Source organism: Petromyzon marinus, chromosome 3 (genome assembly GCF_048934315.1).
Source record: "Petromyzon marinus isolate PM22_M1 ecotype Great Lakes invasive population chromosome 3, UKy_Petmar_22M1.pri1.0, whole genome shotgun sequence".
In the NCBI taxonomy this organism is placed as follows: Eukaryota; Metazoa; Chordata; class Hyperoartia; order Petromyzontiformes; family Petromyzontidae; genus Petromyzon; species Petromyzon marinus.
The window spans coordinates 21,244,984-21,268,027 of record NC_133669.1 but is presented as its reverse complement, the minus strand read 5'-3'; the positions used below and the strand labels follow the sequence as shown (position 1 = coordinate 21,268,027).

The following is a 23,044-nucleotide window of genomic DNA, read 5'->3' as shown; positions in this document are numbered from 1 at the left end:
TTCAAAGAAAATAACAAAAAAAATAACAAAAGACTACGACGTTTCGATCGCGAACGTCATAGTTTTTTGTTATTTTTTGTGATTTGCTTTGCACCTACAGTATGTACGTCACTTTACCGAAAGACCCAAGAATATGAGTTTCGAGAACCAAAGAAGATGAATATGAGTTTCGCTTGTGTTTTTTTTGCGACCCAGTCGAATGTTCATTCCGAGCAATGGAACCATCAATTTCCCAGTTTAATAAAGTGACCTCCCTACCCCCCCAAAGCCACGAGTGCTTAGAATTGCATTGTGCCTGTTTCAAGATGCTGCGTTAAGGGCGGTCGAATGCTTTAGGCTGACCCAATAAATTGTCTATTATTCTAATTGAGGTTGCTCCTCAATCCTGTCGCAAAGATTAAGGAAGGATTGGGATATGTTTTCCCCTGATTGTCTTGTTTTTCCTGGTCACTTTTTCATCACGCCTCGTGGAGGATTTTTCTTTTGGATATATTTTAGCCCCTTGTAGATTTGGCCCCCAACTGTGTCAATTAAGTCACCACCATATTATATTACAACCTCACAGACCTTGCCATTTTACGTAACTTGGTTTCGGTTTGTATTTTTTAGTAACTAATGTCTCGTTTAACCTAGCCACGTTTACATTACACCTGGCCAGGATTGTCATCTTATGTAACTTTGCTACGTGCTATTGTATCTCGTCTTTCAGAGGGCCAATTGTTGTGTTATTTATCTGTGTACATTCACAATGTGCATGTATTTTGTTCTCAGCCACACAGATACTGTACATTATAGCTCTACGCATGTAACAGTTGTCAATTATAACCACATTATTTACGCAGCCTCCTAAGAACGTGTCTAAACGCACAAATTGTTTGAGATTCTCACGTGGAATGCGTTTCTCGGATATCCACGATTCTCTTTTTAAGAAGCACGCTGTATGTGTGGCGTGTCCCCTGGTGCCATGCTATGGTGATGCTAATTTGTGAGAGAAAGAAGAAGCCGCTTCAACACTGCACCCGCCGCCAAAGCCTCGCTCCAGTGACTGTTTCGTCATCACCAACAGAAGGACCGACAGCCAGTATCAATCCACTGCTGGATGAATTTCATCCCCCACCCCCCAACCCCGCCCCCCCCCCCCCCATGATCTCTCACGGGCACTCAAATTCCTTTGCTAAACGCGTGATGGTTTAAAAGATGGGAGAGGGAGGTAACAAAATAACAAAAACCTTAGCACAGCTCAACAGACATGAGACAGAAGTTTGTTACATTTCGGGGCAAAATCGAAAATGCGTCCCGATTATCTCACCAAGAGCAACGAAATTTTAAATGCCCCATCTGCCCCCCCCCCCCACCCCCGGAACCATTCCAAACTGATAACAGCTTTACCGAAGATAAAACATCGTGGAATAGTTCAAACAGTATTTGTATTGAAAGAGCAATTATTTCCGTAACGGAACGGCCTCCGCGGTCAGACCGGGGGCAACGCACCGCCGATTAGCACGGTTGGCGACTTAGGTACGGTGCGAACAAAAGGTCAACGTACAATTCCATGGCATACATTGACTTACCCAGGGCGTGCGAGATGATGCCACCGAGCAGACAGACGAAGAGATGCAAGCGGCCTCCCATTGTCCACACCAATCCGCCCGTCGCTCAAGAAATTGGAGATTAGTGATGCTACGATGCTCTCATTTATGTGTTTGAAAAGTTAATAAGCTTAAGTCTTAATTACTTTCTTTCGCGGTTCTAAGTCCCTCGACGTGGGTCCTTGCCGCATCGATTCACGCGGGTCCCCTCAATGGGGGTTCGACTCTGACCCACCACAACTTCTGGTCGACAGCTACAGGGGGAGGTGGTGATGGTGGTGACGATAATTATGAATGGTGGTCACGACAGGATCTACGCTTTGGTCAAGGCACAACTCGCACGAAGATCTTCCTCTTCCTTAGTCGTCTTCTCAAAAAAAATATATCCTCCCCCTGCTCTTCCTCGCTCAAATGTCTTCCCTGCTCCTCTTCAAAATTATTTCATCCTCAAATGTTTCTCTCAGGTAAGGTTCACGCATTGAGGTGTCTCGTTCTCATCGTCGACAAGAAATGGCTCCGCCGTAAAAACAAAAAAAAGTTCCCTTCAGCTCAAGTCCCGACGTCTCCTCGTCGAGGGTCCACTTGTGTAAAGGTCTATCGTCCTGCCCACAGGCCTTCCTCAAGCGCTCGCTCCTTCGAAGATGTCAATTCGCCTCGAAGATCCCGGGAGCCATTCGCGTTGTCGCGTGATGTGGCGTCGCACTTGCTTAAGTCGTCTTCACTTTAAGGAGTTGTTTGTTGTTTTGCTTGAGACGGGGGGGGGACACACACCAGGATGTTGCAGTTCCTCCCCCCTCCCACCTCTCCTTCGATGGAACGGAACTTCAACCCTTCCTCCCCCTCTCACTCAATCACTCGGATCTCCCTCCTCCTCCCGAAGACACACGGCGGCCGCTGTCGAAACCGTTCCCAGACGAGAAGAGAGCGGATGCCAGGAGGGCGAGGATGAGAGAGAGAGAGCTAGAGAAGAGCCTTGGGGTACGGACGATGCCGTCTTCTATTTGCGACGATTGTGAAGGTTAAATTAAATAATGGCAATAATAATTATCGGGATACACGCTGAAGCAGCGATGGCCGCATGGACACACCGTGCCGAGCCCTCCACGCGAATGAATGAGCTTAACGCATTCGAATGAAGCCGCAGCTTTTCTTTTTTTTTTACTTCCAATTCCGATCGGCTCCTATTTACTTTAAAAGAGTCAAGAAGAAGGGAACGGCCGTACGTTTAAAATAAATACTGCATTCCAGTTAACGCGTAACGCGTAACGTGTTTCACGCAACAAACTCAAATAGGCACGCGTTGCGCACAACCTCACGCACTTCGCTCGGGAGGGTTTGTGAGCGCGCAACTTACGCAAGACTTGCGCTTTAAACTACAGCTGCTGCTTGTTGCTGCTGCTGCTTATCGCTGTCGTAGCTTTCAACGCTGGGCCGTCGCCAAAGTCCACCAACACCAAGCTGCCAGCCACCCAGTTCCACGGACACTCGCGGCCGACGGATGAGAGGCGAGAGCGCAAATCCGTTCGCCGGCTTGGGTCGCGTCGGGTCGGAGCGGTTCGAGTCGGGGAGTCGCGTCCGTTCCGAAGCGAGTTCGCGTCCGTTCCACCGCGGCTTTGCGACAAACGATGACGATGGCGATGATGAGGCCGTTGTTGTTGATGATGTTGTTGCTGCTGCTGCTGCTGGTGATGATGGTGGTTGTTGGTGATGAGCTTGTTGCGTACGTTGCGCAGAGAGCAGCGCGCGCGCTCAACACGCGAGCGGACTCCCGCACTCACCCCCACACACTCACCACGCGCCTCGCACTCTCAGCTCCTCCTCCCTCCTCCTCTTCCTCGCTCTCGGCTCTCAGCAGCGAGCGGCGCGTTCCATTCGGACCCCACGCGTGGGGGGTGGGGGTGGGGTTGGTGGCTGGTTGGTGGTGGTTGCTGGTGTGGGAGGTTCTGCTGTTTGGGTGGCGGCGGGTTGTTGTTTGCTCGCGGCCGGGGCGAGTGCTGCGTGAGTGAACGGGATGACCACCGCTGCTAACTATGACCGGCAATGCCGTAGCTGCACACGGGACTTGCACGGGTCGCCGGTTTTCTTTCGTCGTTCTCCCTGCGCGGCAGTTAACACAACGTGCACGATTCTTACCCCACCCCCTCACCCCCTACTACTTCCCCACCATCCCCAAGCGCCTTCATCTACCTAAGTAGTATACATGGGGCACGGCATTGTTATGGTGGGGTCAAGCGTGGGGTGATCTCACCTTCTTCCAAGACGTTTTGGCAGCGTGGAAGAGTAGGCCAAAGATGTCCTAATTTAGGGGCTGTCTGGAGCTCCCTCTTGTGGACGGCCCATCGGCCACAAGTGGCGAGAGCGAGGACGGCACGGTCATTGCAGGGGTGTGCAACCCCTTGCATCGTTGCGACTACGTAATAAGCGCTGGCGGTTCTGCTTTATGGGTCGTACCGCGCGTGTTGTTCGGAATGATGTCCGACGGTTCGCTCCACGTGCGGGGAGCTTCTTCGGGAATTGATTTGAAGTCGGGCCGACATCAGAATCCGGCGGAAGCCGGCAACGCGTATATAATCGATTCAGTTCCTGATAAAGCTCCCAGCACGTGGATCGAAACGTCGGACATAATTCCGAACAACACTAAAAGGCACGGAGAAGCTCGTAAGCGCTGTGTGAGTGCATCTGTTGAACCGCGTACCGAAGTAAATAAATGCCCATGACAGTACGTACTTACATTCGCTCCCGTCTTGTTACAGTGTTCAACGTTAAGAATTATTCGAATACAATGATAAGTCTGGCAAAAACATTGGCCATCTTAAATGAGTAAGCCTATTTGCGGCGTAGCCTACACACACCCTTCTCTGCTCTGAAAAAGAGGACCATTGCCCGAAACGTCAGCCTATTGTACATATTAAATCTTGACTTAAAGCTTTCCTGCTTGTGTTGTGATCGAAACGTCGTCGTCTTTTGTTATTTTCTTTGAACCTATCTACGTGACTTTACCGAAAGACCCAAACAATATTGTACGTATTGTTTTCTGTTTGTGAGGCAGTGCCATTGACGAATGTGAGTGAGGGTGGTGGGGAGGAGGGGGGGATACTGAGCAGAGAGACAAAGACGCGCGCGCTGATGTACACAGCTCACTCACGTGCCACGCTGGCGATCAATAGTCGCTCGCGAATTCTCATTTGTACTCACGTGGACACAGCGACCACCACCGCCCCCCCTCCACCTCCCCGCAGCTATTGCACAGCCTCGCAAACATTTGTCGGCGGTGATGTTCACACAACGGAGGCGGCTAAACTCTTAACGGCCTACATTCCATGACAAGTTCTCCTACACTGCAAGTATATAATGCACGCAGTCTATGTCACTGCGTACTGTGCATTTGCTGTTTGTGTATACTGCACGTGGCACTAGGCAACACGCCGAGACTCCGTTCTCCCTGTGGACACAATTCACGGCAGCGAGCAGTTAAATCGATTGGGTAGTATTACCGTATTTAACCATGCAGCTGAAAATACGTTGACGCTCACAATCTCTTATCTCGTGTGCCGAACGCTCCCCATTAGCGTGGAATTAGGCAAACATCCCCAAATGCAGGGCCATAATTTAAACTCACGGCTTTTCTGAATTAATCAAAGGAGTTTACTGTCATAACGATATGAATACTAATTTATGTGGAGATGCATGTGTATACACGTACAGCCCTCTGTTATCCATAATAGAGGTTTTTTTTGGGTTAGATCGCGTAAATATATAAATGTGTCGTGAAAACCCGCCACCACCCGACACAGCCAACTAGTAAGGGTTGTCACGTAAACAGAACGTGGCCAATTCGTCACTAGTACAGCAACACCGGTGTGTTGGAGAGCCAAGCCACAACATTTACAATCTGAGTACGACGTTTCGCCAGTAATTACAACTAGCTTCATCAGGCGACAGCCAGATTTGTGGAGAAGTCCACCTGTTTTGTTCCTTATATAGAGGCGTAGCTGTGGTGACCACGCTTCTGCGCTCTTGCCCTCTGTTCAATCCACTGCTGTATGAGAGCCGTGTCTTGGCCGGTCATTTGACCCTAATTCATTCACCACGCTGCTCGCTGTGGGTAGGTGATGGCAGAGGGAGCATAGCCATTGGAGCACAGTACAGTACAACTACAGACGTTGCTGTACTGCCCTCTGCCGACAACGTCGCCCTTGGAGCAGCCTATAACACCTGTGCTGTGCACCTGAGGCATGGCCCAGGCTCCCAACATTCTCCGTAGCTTCCGAGACCTGACGAGGTCAGGCCACGTCCCGCGTCACTTCGTGTTAGGCTGTGTGTTTTATATAAAAGGCAATTAAAAATATATATAATAGTAATATACTCGTGCACATTGACATCGTAATTGGCGTTCTAGGTTGAGCAAGCTGAAATATCTTCTTTGGTTCTTTCGGTAAAGTCACGTAGAATGAGAATAAAATAATAAATTGATCAAATAAAATAACACAATAATATTCTCATGCTGAAATACGTTGCCCAATCGCAATTAGCGAAGCCGCCTCCTGCGCGTAACTTGAGCGTGTCTGACTGCTGATGAATCACCAAAGGGGCGATACATTGTACCTCTATCTGGGTGTTTAAGCAAAACAAGCAATTGGCTGGCAGGCTAAAATATGTTTTATTTAAGTGGCGAAACTGGGCGGAATTTGACTTATTTACAGGTAGTTATCTACTTACGATGAAGATGCGTTACGACGACCCCATCGTAAGTAAAAAATATCGTAAGTCGAAGATGGCCTAGCCTACCCAGGAGTCTTAAAGAATGGTGATAATTTAGCAACACAGAGCTATCTACAGTACCGTACTGTATAAACTATACACTGTATGTATTGATTAATTACAATACTGTATTGCACAGTAAAATGTAAAGTTAAAAAAACAAGGTAAATTCTTAGCCTACCTATATGAACTGCAATTTAATTGAAAGGCGGGAGATGCGTACATGCCGTCAGCGTCCCAACGTACAGTATCGTGCCTAGTACGCTGCTGCGTTTGCCTGCCTCGCGAAATTGAAAATATTTGACAATTTTGTCGTATCGCTATCGCCATCGTAAGATCGAAATATCGTAAGTCGGACCATCGTAACTCGAGGACTATCTGTATTATCAAGAATGCTCCGCTCCGATATTTTTTTGTTGTTGCGATGACGGCCCATGGTATACATAACAGAGAGGCTCATGCCAATAACATCTGGTAAACCAGCAGGATTCTAGCTCGTCTGACTGCTTGATGAGCCCCAGAAGAGCGAAACCAGTCGAGACTTTGCCTGTTGTAACAAATCTTACGGAATCATAGTTCATAATGTGTACATCTGTGGCTGATTGTAAGCACACTTAACGTGACTTTCCCATTGGCCATGAGTTATCGGAGCCTTTGGATCGAACTCCATATGCTCTACATTCAGCCTCGGGGCAAATGCTGTGAGCGAGCACCTCTTAAGTTCGACACGGAATATGGGTAACGTGGTTGCAAACACGACCGCCTTCGTCTCAATCGCGGTACTGTTTGTAATAATATCATTGTAATGAAGTGATATACCCATTTAAGGCCGAGTCTACCTAGAGGTTGCCCAGCGCGGGTTTAGATTCCAACTACCACTGGCGGTGTCGTCGGGGTCATCTCGCAGGCCTGTACTCAGTTGCAATTTATGCTGTTTGCGCATAGTCACTTTAAGATGTTTTCTTTTTCATGTTTTGTGTTTGTTGTGGTTGCACCCGATGCAACAAGAGCCGAATGGCTCACAGGGCAATACCAAATGAATGCAACTGAAAAAAACACACGGAAAACCGTGACCAAATGAGTCACGTAAATCCAAATCGTGTTCTTGGAAGAGCTACAACGCTCAACCAACATCTTAACGAGACGAAGAGGGACCCACTCGCCCACAACTCCTGGCTTTTCGGCAGCATTGATTCGAGCAAGCAAGCAAGCAAGCCTGTGACCGCCGATGAGACGCGTTGTGTCGAAACCGGTCCAGAGCTTTGCTTACACTGAATCAAAGCTGCTGAAACGATGCGCTTCCAGAAGACCGCGTGGGGTCTATGCATTGCGGCACGCATGCTTTCGTGATTTATACGTGGAGAGACGGGTGTGTATGAAGGAGACCTACAGTCGCGTTGTCATGTCTGTACACACAGTATAATGTTAGAACGTTACAATATGGTACAGCAGCCTGGAGTGGTCGGGAGTGGGGGGGGTGATTGTTTAACCCATTGGAGAGGAGGGGAGTGGAGGGCAGCGACAGCCTAAAGTTCTGCATTGCTCAAGTCTTGTGATAAACACTTTTTTTTAAAACATATATACATACAATCCTCATCGTGAGTGAACCAAATAATTCGCCTCCCGTGGAGTGTGAAGTATAAAACCCACAAAGCCAACGCCAGTACAGCAGAGTGTATATATATTTGTATGCACTGTATGTGTGTTCGCCGACAACTTGTTAAAACGCGCCGCAAAGGAGACGTTACGCAAACAGAAGAGAAAGAGAGACGCGAGACGCAGAGAGGCATGCCGGAGGAGGGACCTTCGGCGGCTGATTCATCAGGTAAGCCAGCCAGCCAGCCAGGGCAGGCAGACAACAACACGGTGCCCGACAGGATGTTGCTGAACCGGGGAGATGTCCGCGTGGAAGGGAGGGGGGGGTTAGGGAGCCGTGGTCGGATGGAATGTAGCCGCATGTGAGGAGAGATGAGCGGCTGGCGAAGGAGACGCGTAGATTGTCCACGCTCTCCGTTTTGTTTTGTTTACAGTCCTCTTTGTCAATCCACTGCTGGACGAAGGCCTCCTCTTCGAGCACGCTTCAGCACAGGGGCGGTGGTGATAACACTCGATTTAACCGAAGTCAGGACTCTCCGGGTTCATATCGTAGTGCAGTGCGCTAACCACGGCGCCACCGCTCCCAGGTAAGCATCGTCACCACCGTCGCAATCCTCCGCACCTTCATACACAATATAACCACAGGCACCAATCACTACCACCATGATCAGCATCATACGGTGTGTGGTTGTCCAACGGTTCATAATCGTCTTCATTAAATATTGGGCGGTTAAGTGGGGGGGGGGGGGGGGGTGGTGGATGAGTCGGTGGGTCGGGATTGAGTAGACAAATGAGATGGATGAGATGATGATGATGATGAAGAAACGGACGGTGTCGAACGAGGTAAAGAGGTGGTTACAAAAAACGTCCGTGGAGGTGCTCTAGAGGTTGGTGGGACTTGGAGTACGATGGGCGTCAGAGTGGATGGAGGTGAAGAGAGGATGACGTACCAGGAGGTGGAATATTAAGAGGAGGAGGTGCGGGAAGGCATATTAAGTAAGAGGCTGTTGAGATAACAGAGTGGTTGATGGGGGGGGGGAGGAACAGGAGGAGGTGGAGATTGCGAATGAGGGGGCCGTTAGTGGTGAAGGTGGAGGTATCATTGGGGGCGTTAATTGTGCCGTGGCGAAGGGGTTCCATTGAGAGGCCAGGTCGATTGAAACGAATGTTTTAGTTACACGTGGCTGTTCGGGTTAAAATCACTGTCATTCCCTAATTGCCACACACGCCCTATTACCGCTAAACGTGCAGTGAACCCAACCCCACTGCAGGACGGCACGTGCACTCACACGTACAGACAATGATGCCCCGTATAGCCTTACCAAACTGTTGAGGCAAGTGCTGTTAGCGAGCATCTACGAAGGCCGGCAAAGAACACGAGGGGGTAAGTGGCCAGCACCACGCACAGCCGCCTTTGTCTCCCTACCGGCGAAATTTACACACCGCACCAGATACTTATTTGAGGCTGAGTCGACCTAGGGGAGGTCCAGGACCGGTACCAGATAATAATGGTCACTGGCGTTGATGGTCGTGAGCGGGAATCGAACTCTGCACGACGGGTTAGTAACGCTACCCCTCCTCATACAAGCACGCACGTGGCGTGTGTGTGAGTGTATCATCGGGGATTAATTTCTCACTGAAAATTTCCCCGGGTCGCTTGTGGTACTTGAGCAGCCAGGCACGTGGCTGGTAGACAGAGCCATAGACGAGAGGTAATCTGCAAGTCTATACAATACGCCTGTGGACAACCTCCCTTAGCATTGGGAACGACGTGATATATCAACTTAAAAGGACTGGAATTTTTTTTTATGTGAGCACTCGTATTTAACTGAATAGCGAAAACCAAATTGGCTGTTCGGGGACAGCGTCGGCTCGCTGCACCAATTTAAAAGGAGCCCTCTTGAAATTAGGACGTGGGGGTGGTGGGGGCGGTGGGGGAGCTGTTGTAGGACTGTAATTAGAATTAAGATTACGGGGGGGTGGTGGAGTAAGTGTGGGGACACGACATCTGACTTGCTTTCAAACGCGAGTTCTGCGGATTTGTAAAACGTGGCCACTGAGAGGGCCGCCCAACGCGGAGACGGAGCCCCAAAATCGGCTCGTTACCGTTTTGCACGAAGAAGCCGAGGTGGGCTCGTTGCATCGCAGAAACCCCGAGAGACGGCGACGAGGGCTCATCGGGGGATGGATGACCGTCAACCCAGCGGCGGATGGCTCGTGGCTAATGATGGTTTCTTCGGCGCACAGTCGAGCGATGCAAATGTCTCAAACAAAAGTACGCAACAATGCAGCATATACAAACCTCATGTATTCTGTTGGGGTTTTTTTCTGTGCCTTTGGTCAAACCGATGCCCCCCCCCCCGAATGAATGACCTATTCTCCGGATTATAAGACGCATAGTCGCCCCCCACTCTGGAAAGCAAACGTTGGGGGTGCGTCTTATAATCCGGTGTGTCATGTTTTGCGTGTGACCAAAATCGATGTAACTTTATTGACGCTGGGGGGGGGGGTACAAGTGTGGTGGCGTGCGTCTATACTTTCCGAGGCGTCTTATAATGTGGAGAATACGGTATTACAATTCAAAGCTGTTTTTTTTGTGCGTGTGATCCATTTCACTCGGCACGCATAGCTGAACAAGAATTGCACAATTAAGTCATATCCATCCAAACTTGTTTTTAATGGGTGCGGGGGAGCCGCGGCGTGGCGTGATTTAATATCTTGGCTCCAATATTATTTAGGGGGTTGGGTATAGTTATTTATTTGTTTTAGCAAACTGTAATATAGACCAGGGCAATGGAACGCCAGTTAAACATGCGACATTACGCACGGCAATGGCAGTTCAATACAATGACTCTCTAAGAACGCGGCGAAAATCAGAGCAAGGTTTTATGGGGGGGGGGGGGGGGTGGAGAGTCTCGCATGAAAACCGCCTTTGTGTCATTTGCTACACTGCACTATGTTACCCGTAGGAATGTTAGTGGATTGTGTTATAGGTGGATGTGGGGGGGGGGCGTTTGGGGGGGGAGGTGGTGCAGTGGTTGGCTCACTTGCGGAATGAAGTCGGAAAACTGAATTTGTGTAATTCCCGGTCCTACCCACCGATCGCCAACCCGCACTGACCAGCGTGGCGAAGTATGGTCGAACATCCCCAATGACCAACACGGCGTGAAGAGGAGGCTTTCATCCAGCAGTGGATCGACAATGGACTGTAAGTGATGTTTTTGTTTATTGCGTTGTGTGCTTGGGTTGTGTTTCAGCCCAAGTGAGATACTCGTGGGGATGTTGTGGCCTTTAAAAAGGAGGCTCTCCTTGGTTGAGTTGACACACGTGACACACGTACTCAAATTTTTCACTTTTGCTGTGTAGTCGACGTTCATTTCAAGCGAGATGTCTGTGTGTTTTTTTGCCGTAACATTGGCACATTGCGCAATGATCATCTCGACCCGTTCTAATAATACCTTCAATTACCACGGTAATTGCAAAGCTGCGTAAGTTGATTGGGTGCTCCGACGTACGTGACGCACGTGGATTTAGTTCGCGCGTGCCACAGTCGTCAGGGACCGAACGCTGCCGTTGCCTGCGGCAGTTTGGCCCCGGGAGCTCGCGGTGCTGGGCCGGGCGCGGTGGCTCACGTCAATAATCATAATCCAGCTGCCTTGGTAAAGCGCGTTTGGTGGTATCGGGAAAAGATCGCCGTCATCATTACGAACCTGCGAGGACTCTCTCGGCCCGCAGGGATTATGTGGTGACCAGGAGATGGCACGGCAGCAAACAAACTGCCAACCCATCGGCGACGGATTTTTTTTTAATGTATATTGCGTGGTGTCTCCCTCGTATGCGTGGGGTTTTCTCCAGTGTTTGATTGCATAAAACAGCTTTCTGTGGAAATGTTCCGGTGTTTGCGTTGGAAACTAACGGGCATTTACACGTAATTTTCTCATGTGGGAACTAACCCAGGAATCAATCATGAATCATATTGGTCGCCAAAGCCAACGTGTTAATATTTTATTTATTAGACATGTTTCTAGGCCGAACTATGCTGAACAGGGCTCCATGTTCAATATGGAGTGCTCTTTCCAATAACATCAAGAAATAATTTAACAGACCACACGATGCTGCGATGACACAACATTCATTCAAAATTAAATCTTCAGTGGTCCTTGACAACAACCATAGTTTTTTATTCGACGTTTGAAATTACTGGTCTTCGTCAGAAAATTATTATAGACAGCCAACATAGGCTGCAGACTACGCTCACTCATAACATTTAAAAATAACATTTACAAACTGTAGAATGGCTTCTGGGAGTAGCGCTTGCACATGTGAGTGAAAATAATAATCAAAAGAGTAATTTGAAAATCCCAACCGCACTGTTAGATTGTACATGTACAGCCCTTCTACCGGTCTCTTCCTGGATGAAGACCGGGTCAGAGGGGTTATGTAACCATACTTCACCGTGCTAGTTCGTACGGGTTGATCAAGGTGGGAGCATAGACGTGAATGCTGAGATCAAGGTCTGGGCTGTAGAATCGGTGATAAAGTCAAAGTCTGGGCTTTAGATTGGGAGTTGGGTCATTGGTCCGGTCTATAGAGTGGGAGTAGGATTATAAGTGTGAGTTGGAGGGTGGTGCAGGATTATTGGTGGCACTAAGTTATCTACTCATGGAGTCACTGTGAATGTGCCGCGAAATACGTCTCAACAAGAAAGGCACGCGGGCGATTCAGGCATACACGCGCACGTAGCTCAAAATATAAACCATTGTTCCGTACATGTGCAGCGAACACAGTGAATACATGGCCTGCTGTCAAATGTGCCCCAGCATACCTGGGTAAGGCCCTTCACGGATGGGTAGATTACCAATCTTGTGTCTCTCAAGTGTTGTGTATACATACAACAGGCACAACGTAACTCCTGTGGTGCAGAGTGGCAGGTTTGCCCCAGTGAGCAGTCAGCGGTAGCTCGTGGTTGTATTCAAATGGCACGTGTTGTGTGTTTTATTTATGTGTACTCAAACTTTAGGTTACAGACCCGAACAGCCTAAATGCCCCCCCCCCCCCCCCCGATCTTGTCACATCTCAAAAGCTAGGCCAGGATCAAGCTTTCGTGCTTGGATGAGAGACCGCCTGAGAACAACCAGGTGTTGTGTTAGGCTTGGGCAATGAGATGGCCATCAGGTGGCGGTCCAGCGGTTGATTGAATCCATCTGCGCGTGTTTCCCTCCAGGTGCTCCTGGTTTCCTGCCATATGAAGCCAAACATTCGCGGTTTTGTTGGCCAAACATCCCACGCCTTCTACGTCTTCACCCACGCTCTCCATTGGTAAGCAATACACATACATGGGTTGTTGTTTTAACATTTGGAATATCGCATGTATTTGGCATTGTCCGTATTTGTTTGTTGGTGTTTTATCTGGACCAACCCTTCCGACCAGACAATTACCCCGGATAAGCGAGAGTTGACCGAGTGAGTGGTCCGAATTTTTGCGTGCGCGTGGACGGTGATAGGGGGCGCGCTAGAACCACGTGGCGAGGGTAAGGGGGCTCGGTCACAGAGCGTTAGCGCCCACGAGTGTCCAAAGGTAGGCAGTGCGCCTAGGAGTTACACCGCCATCCCTTCCCAGCGAAACGCGTCGGATAGATCGACTAATTTATATATTTTGAAAGAAAAAAACCGGCATAAAAGCCAAGACACACGAAAATATAAACAGCACCAGCTACCCAGAGCCAATTTCTGTCACGAAGTAATCGTTGTGGGAATTTCTCGTGCTATGCCCTCTCAACAAGAACCACTTATTTATTGGATCCCAAGCAAGCCTTGCTCCATCGCAACGTTTGTGACCCAGCAAAAGATTGATCATAGTAAATAGTGACTCATTCATACGTCTACCTAAGTGAACAAACATTCAATTAAGTGCCTATTATTTAATCGTCGCGGCACGGTGATTCGGACGCTCCACAATGAACCCGGCAGCCTCAGTTTAATTGCGGTCACGGCCACACATCTTTCACCAACCTACACTGACTATCGTGGTCAAATATGGTCATGCCAATCATACGGATAGCAAGCCAGTGATGAGGTCTTCTTCCAAAAGTGGATTGACAAAGGGCTGTAAATGACTAATATGTTATTCAATCAAGTGTAGAATCCATGGCTCCCAGTAGCCACGAGGCAGCATGCAGCAGCAGGTTTCAATGATTGGCTTGACCACTCCTTACATTGTGTCTCATTACATCACTGTCATGAGATTATATATTGTGTCCATTATTGAAAACATTGGCATTCAATCTCACATTCTCTTATTTACTTTTATAGTTAGTGTCAATATCGAATTGTCAACGTCAAATTAAACGTAACTTATTTTAATTAGAAATAGCTTGATAAGATTTGTGATTTATTTTTGCAAGAGGCATTGAGCTACAATCCCATTAAGGGCCAGTTACCATTATTATTTTGTCATTAGCCATAGGTTATTTTCTAATGCGGCACTGTGGCTGCGACATTCATTAAATATTAATTCTGCTCACGAGACTGAGGGGCGATTTGTCACCTCGATGCTTGACCACTTTATATCGAGGCACGTGGTGGGAAACGGTCCCCTTTACAGTGACACCTTGGATTGCGAGTAACTAGGTCTGCGAGTGTTTTGCAAGACGAGCAAAAATGTAAATAAGTAATAATTTGATAAACGAGCAATGTCTTGCAATACGAGCAGTACGTACACAGTATAACGCTTTGCCTGCCGAGCGTCACGTCACCACAACTGAGCCAATGGTTCTTCTCTCTCTCTCTCGCTGCGGGATTGTGGGTAATCGCTTTGTCTGCCGAGTGTCACGTGATCACAACTGAGCCAATGGTTCTTCTCTCTCTCTCTCGCTGCGGGATTGTGGGTAATCATCTCCCATGCTCGGTCTCAGTCGGCGTGCCTCACTCTTATAGTCAACATCCGTGCAAGCGTTTACTGTTTACTATAGTACTATAGTGTTGTGACCACGTGTATACTGTTTACTATAGTACTGTAGTGTTGTGACTACGTGTATACTGTTTACTATAGTACTATAGTGTTGTGACCACGTGTATACTACAGTATAGTGTTGTGACCACGTGTATACTGTTTACTACAGTACTATAGTGTTGTGACCACGTGTATTACTACAGTACTATAGTGTTGTGACCACGTGTATACTGTTTACTACAGTATCGTGTTGTAACCACATGTGTGCGTAAATCATTTTTTTATTTTGTGTCCAAGTGTAGTGACTTCTTTAGTAACTACTGCAAGTGAAAGTCGTCCTACACAATAACCCTCTTCCATTCTCTCGTCTCCCTCACACCAGCCACGATACAAATGTAATTAATAAATTTGATTACTTTATATTACATTTAAATAATACAAATATAAAAGCTATTTTGTATTAATCATTTTTATATGAATACAGTATTTTTGGGTTGTGGAACGAATCATCTGAGTTTACATTATTTCTTACGGGGGAAATTCGCTTTGATATACGAGTGCTTTGGATTATGAGCACGTTTCCGGAACGAATTATGCTCGCAATCCAAGGTTTCACTGTATTTGGCAACATAAATACCGAGAAATCCTGAGCAAACGCCGTATTAATGAGATTGTCACGACTTCCTTAGCAATGGGGCCTTCTTGGCTGGTGTCTTCGTGCAGTCTCAAAGGGGCTTCTCAGGAGGCCCGATAATTTCTGTAACAACATTTTTCAGTGATGCTTATTGTTGAATAAATTTGTTTTATATATAAATTCTTTTGAATTCCTCCCTTTTTTTTACTTTCCCAAATCTCATTTAAAAATGCTAATTTTCCCCAATTCCACCCACGAGTGTTTGTTTTTAATTACATCACAATGCTCACGGGATTTGTAATTGCACGCACAACGAACTACGTTTCAACCGTTAATTGCCATTAAGCGGCGTGCCAGCTCCAAATATTATGGACATTACGTGTTTTGAATTTTTAACGCCTAACAAACTCGACGTAAATAGAGTGCGTTTGGAAATATCGTGCACTCCAGCTAACGGTATCCCAGCAGTCAAACGTCTCTCATTTCTGGTACCATGTTATTATCATTCCTCTGGAACTGCTGGCTGGTATATTTTTTTTGGCATCTCTGTTTTAGTATCAGTATTATGTTCTACAGTGAGCGTGGTGCTGCATGCATTAATAAGGCCTTTTTTCCCCCCTGGCCTACTACCCCCCACCCCACCACCACAACCACCCACCCACCAAGTGAACAGATCGCATAAGCAATCTCCGACCGTCTGGCCATCCCTACTTCTTAAACCATTTGACCAATTTTGACAAATCTCTGGGGATGACCTCAGTCTGAAGCGACTCTCCAAGGATTGTTTTTTTAGGCCACGGGTCACGGCACTCCAAAACATTCCATCTGTGCCAACGGTATCTCCACAACGATTTGACCAGTCTTGACACTCTCAAGACATTCCTATGATCTTGATATCTCACAGGGGCTTGTTTTCTTTTTAGGGGTAAGAGGTTATAGGCCAAGGTCAATGCTCCCAATACGAATCTGAAAAATCCAAGTTACTTAGGCAGTGCAGCAGTAATGCACCACATTCCTCTGCGTTGAAGACGCTGCCGATGTCCGTAGATTCTAAAAATACATTTGACTCGGCTACTTACAGCGTTTCAAATGTAACATCATTCCACATAATGATTCTTTCATCCAAAGACCCTTTTTATCTTCTCTAATCCTGCAATTTCAAAACACCGAAACAGCTACGGAATTCGCGGGCAAAACAATCGCTTGACAGGTAAATGTGCACACTGGCAGGTAAATGGACGGCAATGTGAATCGCATTGAGGATTGGGCTCGGGAGTGTGAGGTGGACGTGCTATTGTTGTGAATGCGGCGCACGTGGTGTGTGGGGGGTGCACAGGTGACCTGGGCCGTCCGGGCACTCGCCACCGAGCCGGCTTGCACGACGCCTGCCGTTTGATTTACGCTGCAGCCAGCCGCCTCACGGTTCATTCTGCGACTCGCCGACAACACTCCACCCGCGACCACGTGGAGCATTGCATTCTCCGGGAGATGTCTGTCATACGACCAGTTCATGTCGTGCAGGTGGCAGAGCCCAAAATTCCAGTTGAGGTGAAATACTGGCGTATAAATCGCGTTGTGTTATGAACCCAGTGACCCGAGTTCGATTCCCGGCCGTGGCTAATATATAGTTGGAGAGTAATATCAGAACTGGTTATGGGTCCCTCTTCACCAACCCGCACTGACCAGCATGGTCAAAGTACCCCCAGCACTGACACAGCATTAGTAGGCCTTCATCCAGCGGTAGATTGGCAAAGGGATATTGTTGGCTTTTTAAACATCATTACAGTATTATGAATAACAAAAAATAAAAATTATAATAATGACGTCCATGCCCGAGTAACATCTCTCTGGTGAACGAGAGAACGGACTTGCAGTAGGCCAACAACTGGTTAAAAAAAGGACAGCAAACGGAAGATCACAGACGGACGACGCACGGATGCATTTACATTCCCCAGAAGTGTTTACGAGCTTACAGTACAGTGCATCACCAAGGCTGACAGATTAATTTTCAGGAAGAGCCATGGGGGCGACAGCACCACATGGAGTCTGCGGAGTAACCTTTTAAAAATTTATTGTTAATTACCTTTAGAGCGCAGCGCTTTTCATCACATCTGCTGAACAAAATCAAATCGGCTTTTACGCAAAGAAATACATTTGTCGAAGTAAAAGTGGGTGAAACGAAGACCATTTAATACATAATTATGCTTGCCTCATTCATGAGTTTTTTGTGTCACTGGAAAGAATAGCACACTATAAAATGACATTAATAAGACGCACTTTAGAATTATATCTGGCACACTGCTCAGATTTACGCTGCACATTGTTGGTGATCCATCCATTGGAGGAGATTTTAGTTTCGCGAGTAAGTAAATGTTAAAGAAGCTTAAGTCACATTTCATTTCCTCATCTTAAATGACTCTTGAGCATATTTCTTTTAGGTAAATCATTTGTTGAATGTCTCCTCCCTAATAGATCTTTCAACATAATTAAAAACGAAAATATTCACCTTCAATACTTTGGAATCATTTATGTTACACCAATATAGGCATTATAGACTTGTGGCGAAAGTGCTATTAGTGAGCACTTATGAATGCCAACACGACACGTGAGGGGTGGGTGGCCAGCAAAACGCCCGGTCGCCTTTGTCTTCCCAATACTAATGCTTAGACACCGCGCCAGGTACTTAAGGCTGAATCGTACTAGGGGAGGCAGCAGTACCGGTTAAGATAATCATAACGGCTGTTGGCCATGAATGGGAAACTAACTCAGAACACCGGGTTCGTAGCACAGCGTGCTAACCACTGTGCCACTGCTCCATCACAATCATAACAAATACAAAAACAATGATCCCCTATAGCCTTAACAGACTGTAGGGGCAAGGGTTGTTAGCGAGCACCTATGAAGGCCAGAACGGAACACAAGGGGGCGGGTGGCCAGCACCACTCCCGACCCCCTTTGTCTCCCCAGTGGCGATGTTTACACACCGCACCAGGTACTCATTTGAGGCTGAGTCGACCTAGGGGAGGCCCATGACCGGTTCAGATAATCGTAACTGGTATTGGCCATGAGCGAGAATTGAACCTGGATTGCTGGGTTCTCAGCGCAGCACGCCAACCCGTGATGCACTACCACTCCCCCCACAATGATAACAAAGACAAAGACAAAGATCCCCCGTATAGCCTTAACAGACTGTAGGGGCAAGTACTGTTAGCGAGCACCTATGACGGCCGGAACGGTACACGAGGGGGTGGGTGGCCAGCACCACGCCCGACCGCCTTAGTCTCCCCAGTGGCAATGTTTTTATCCACCGCAACAGTTACTCATTTGAGGATGAGTCGACCTAAGGGAGGCCCAGGACCGGTTCAGATAATCGTCACTGGTGTTGGCCGTGAGCGGAAATCGAACCCGGGTCGCCAGGTTCATAGCGCAGCGCGCTCACCGCTACACTACCGCTCCCCATCCACAATGATAACACACACACACATGTGCATGAATCCCAACGTCGCAACGGACATGGCAGTGCGAGGGAGATGTACGGCTTCTGTGTCGTCATCGTCGGACATTGAGGTTCCTCGCTCAAGGGCAAGCACCGTTTTATACTTATCGCCTCATCACAACGGCTCCTCGCAGGGACAAAATGCCAAACAGAACAATTATCCAACGTAAGCGAAAAAAAGAGCTAAACCGTAAACGGCAACAGCACATCGCACACGCACCGCTCTCCGGGGATGGCGTGAACTTCACGAAATGTGGGGTCCCTAAGCCCCGACATCATTTAATTTCACGGTCACCGGCCTGCGCAGGAATAATTACGACCACTGACGACAAACTAGGAGGCAGATGCCTCCAGAGGACTCCGCAGGAGCCACCGATACAACGCTCGCATGGCAGCAGGCCTGCTTAGGTGTTTGGCCCATTCCTTCGTAATCTTGGACGTTGGCGGAATCTGTTAGTGCCTGAGGGAAATCCCCACGCATGCGAGGGGGACAGCCTCATGCAAGTCCATGCCTCATTACACAGCGGTAGCACTCATCTACCAACCCGAGTCACTGGATTGTGGGCCATACGTCATTGCACACGGGATATTCTTTTATTCGGACAAACACACATACGCCGCGCTCGTCGTTAACGCACGGCGAAGCGTGCCGTGAAGTCAACTCCACATTGCTCACGCTCCTATTACTTGGGCTGAAAAAACATTTTGGAGCAACTTCTGGACTCTGGAGTACCCAATAAAATGTACTCAGAGTTACTTACGGTTGCCCAATGGGTAACTACAAAATTTCACCTCGGCCATGTGACAAAACGGCCCTGCACACGCTCACCACCCACCTGCTCGCAACCAGCTTACACGCACAACAACAACAACCGCCATTCGCCACTAAGTGGCGGTTATGTCACCACGGTGCTTGTGCCAGTCTAGGTGCACTTTAAGGCCACGTGACGTGTCGAACGCCCGCTGGCAGGAGGTCACGGGACAGACTCAGGTACCATTGGTTGACCGACTGAGATGACTCGCCGATGCACCACCTGTGCCCCCTACTGTGCCAACTTGCTGTGTTTGCTCCCTATTCACACGCACACATACGCACACACACGCACGCTCAAAAACTCACAGACTCGCTGGTTTCGCTCACAATCTACGGGAACCTCTCCAGCCAGCCGATTCCGCACACACGGAGCGCTCTCGCCATCCTGAGAGCGGGAGGGCGGCCGACCAACAGCGCCACATCTTCAATCTGCACTCGATCTCTCTGCCACAAAGGCCGGCTGCCACGGAGGGCAGCAAAGGGGGGCCAATAAGTGGCCGGCTCCTGGGAGAGGCCCAGGAGCGCCGCTAACAAAAAAAAGAAGAAGAAGAGGAGGAGGCTGAAGCAAGTGTCGCCGAGGAGAGCGACTCGTGAATGGGCAGCAGGCGTTTTACGGCGGAGTCCTGCCCGAATAATTAAGTAGGAGCTGTGGAGGAAAGTCCTTCAGATTGTTTCCTTTGCCCTTTGTTGGCACCCGCACTTAAACCAACACACTCGACGGCCGTTGAAGAGAGGGAAGAGAGGGCCCCGTGTTTGCTCAGGAGTTACTTAATGCCACGCCGGACCTCGCGGCCACCACCAGAGAGGCGCTGCGGTGGAGTGAAGAGGGAGCAAAAGAAGGGGGCTCGCGGTTGCCCGGCGAGATAGGACAACGGGCGAACGTGCGAGCGGGTGAGCGAGCGAGCGATCGTGGAAGCGAAGGAGTAAGGAGCGGGCACAAGACGCGAGAACGATGGGGGGGGGGGGGGGGCGGCGGGGGGTGGCGAGGCGGTCGGTACTCACAGCTGAGAAGGTGCCGCGGTTTTGCGTGGAGTGGCAGTGATCCGCGAGTGGCAGCAAAGTGGCGCGACTGTCCCGGCGTAAAGAGGCGCGGGGAGGGTTCGTCCACCTCGCAGTCGCACTGGCACAGGCAGAGCCGTGCCAGCGCCTGGCCCACGAAACAAACTCCTAGCAGCAGGGAGCACAGCGCCCCGGACATCGCTCTTTATGCAGGGAACAGCGGGGACTCAACCTTCGACTGCCGAGAGCGGCGCAGGGAGGAAACTTAAAGGCTGAGGCGGCCCCCCTTTCTGTGGCCCTGCACCTCCGGGGTACGCGAGGGGAAGATCTGAGGAAATTATGTTGGTGCTTGGCTAATAGGAAAGGTTGATTTGAATGCTTCCCGCTTATTTTTTTGGTGCATGGACAATCGAGAAGAAAGGGAGTAGGGACACCATGCTGAGAGAGCAATTCGTTAGGGGACAAAGGCAAGGCGGGGGGGGGGGAGGACCGGGCGCCGAGGGGTGGGAGACGAGGCTGCGAGGGATACGGCATGCTTGGGTGGTTAAATCCCCCCGTGGCCGCGTCGCCACACGTTGGCGAAAACACGGTGGGAGCGACGCCACCCAACCGCCTTCCTCCTCCTTAATCGCCACCGCACAGCGCGGTGGCGAAGTGCGGCCACGGCACGGAGGAGGAGGAGAAGAAGGACAAGCCGAGCGCGAGGAAGAAGTGTTTTGTGCGCGTGCGGCATCCCCAGTGTGGCCAGTGGGGGACACGGATCAGAGGCTGGGCCGGGCTCAGACCCGAGTATTGTCCACCACTCAGGCCAGTGAAAGCGAGTCTTGACAGCCCAGGAGAATGCTTGTTTCCAAACACCTCTGTTTTGCCTCCGTGATAGATTTGCGGCCCATTGTCTCCAGGGGCAGCAGAATGCCACGGGCCCAGTGTGGACGGAGTAAAGTCTTCTCTCCACACTTTTCCCAGGCCGCAACTGGGGCCGCACCACGGAGCAACCCGAGATGCGGAGAACCTGTTCGTCTGTCAGGCGCCGCTGACAGCGCGCCTCACCTGCTCTGCCAACTTCAAACTCGACAAGTGAATTTGCCGGCCTCTTATAGCGGCCTAAAAATGACACAATGAGGTCCGCAAAAAATAGAGACTCCGCGAGGGACCGAACGAGCTTGTTCGGCCAACCAATTAACCCAAAACAATATCGTTTTAAACAGGCGACCGCATTGTGCCCGCTGCGCCGGGATGGCCAGCGCCGCCTTCACCGTGTCGAAGCGAGCGATTGTGTACAATGTCAAGCGCCGGCCTTGACGCGAATGGCGAGAAGGCGGTAAATAAATTGGAAGCGTTTGATGCGGCGCAAACAATTCCCCCCCTTTTTCTAAGCGGACGAAATGAATGCCTTCCCCCCCCCCCCCCCGGCTGTGGCGACCATCGCGTTTCCACGATTAGGCACGGTGTTGCGAGTGACACGGCCGTGGCCACATCGGAAAAGAAAACGCAAAAGGGGAAAGAAGAAAAAAAACAACGATAAACGCGTAAGCACGCCAACCGAGGCACCAATAAAAGCGAGGGAGGCATTCTATCAACATGCAGGCCTTCACCGTCCTGCAGCAACAGCACTGAGAATCGCAACGTTGACAAGTATAACAAATGTCTCCTCTAGCTCAAAATGCAAGAGCTTTCCAGAAGTTAACTCTGAGGCAACTAGGCGGCTCAAAAAGCTCCATAATGGCTGTCAGAGCACAGAGCTGGCACCGTTGAATCTGCACAGCTGCCCAGCCCATTATTAAATAAAGTTCTCACGTTTAGCAAATTGAGTGTCTTCAGGCTCAATTACCAATAACCAGATACAAAACATGATTGTAGTAATGAAGCCCAGCTTTAAAGGGGTAAAATATGAAATGTATTTTTAGAAATCACATTCGTCAACGTAACTTTTTTAAACCCAAAAATATATATAGTGAGGGAAAAACGTATTTGATCCCCTGCTGATTGTGTACGTTTGCCCACTGACAAATAAATGATCAGTCTATAATTTTAATGGTAGGTTTATTTGAACAGTGAGAGACAGAATAACAACAAAAAAATACAGAAAAACGCATGTAAAAAATGTTATACATTTATTTGCATTTTAATGAGGGAAATAAGTATTTGACCCCCTCTCAATCAGAAAGATTTCTGGCTCCCAGGTGTCTTTTATACAGGTAAC

At 49.0% G+C, this 23,044-nt stretch overlaps 1 protein-coding gene and 1 long non-coding RNA gene across 6 annotated transcripts in view; one reads left to right on the top strand and one right to left on the bottom strand.

Moving 5' to 3' along the window:
• Positions 1-21,441, bottom strand: part of LOC116957123 (roundabout homolog 1-like) — a 173,147-nt gene extending 151,706 nt beyond the window's left edge. For 2 of the 4 annotated variants that reach the window (XM_032979089.2, XM_032979104.2), the window contains exon 1: positions 20,845-21,441. In XM_032979089.2, the coding sequence (XP_032834980.1) occupies positions 20,845-21,040 (196 nt within the window). In that variant the 5' untranslated portion in view covers positions 21,041-21,441. Of the gene's footprint in view, positions 1-1,571; positions 3,708-20,844 lie in introns of those variants that run through there. The other 2 variants (XM_032979096.2, XM_032979112.2) reach the window with 2 other exon arrangements.
• Positions 2,475-18,044, top strand: LOC116957157 (uncharacterized). Of its 2 annotated transcripts, none has more exons than XR_012929738.1 (5): positions 2,475-2,567; positions 8,381-8,533; positions 11,070-11,154; positions 13,171-13,265; positions 16,869-18,044. It is a non-coding gene; the product is annotated as an uncharacterized LOC116957157 (long non-coding RNA). The 2 variants fall into 2 exon arrangements; XR_004405103.2 differs by lacking the exon at positions 2,475-2,567 and adding an exon at positions 7,187-8,175.
• Positions 21,442-23,044: the final 1,603 nt, after the last annotated feature.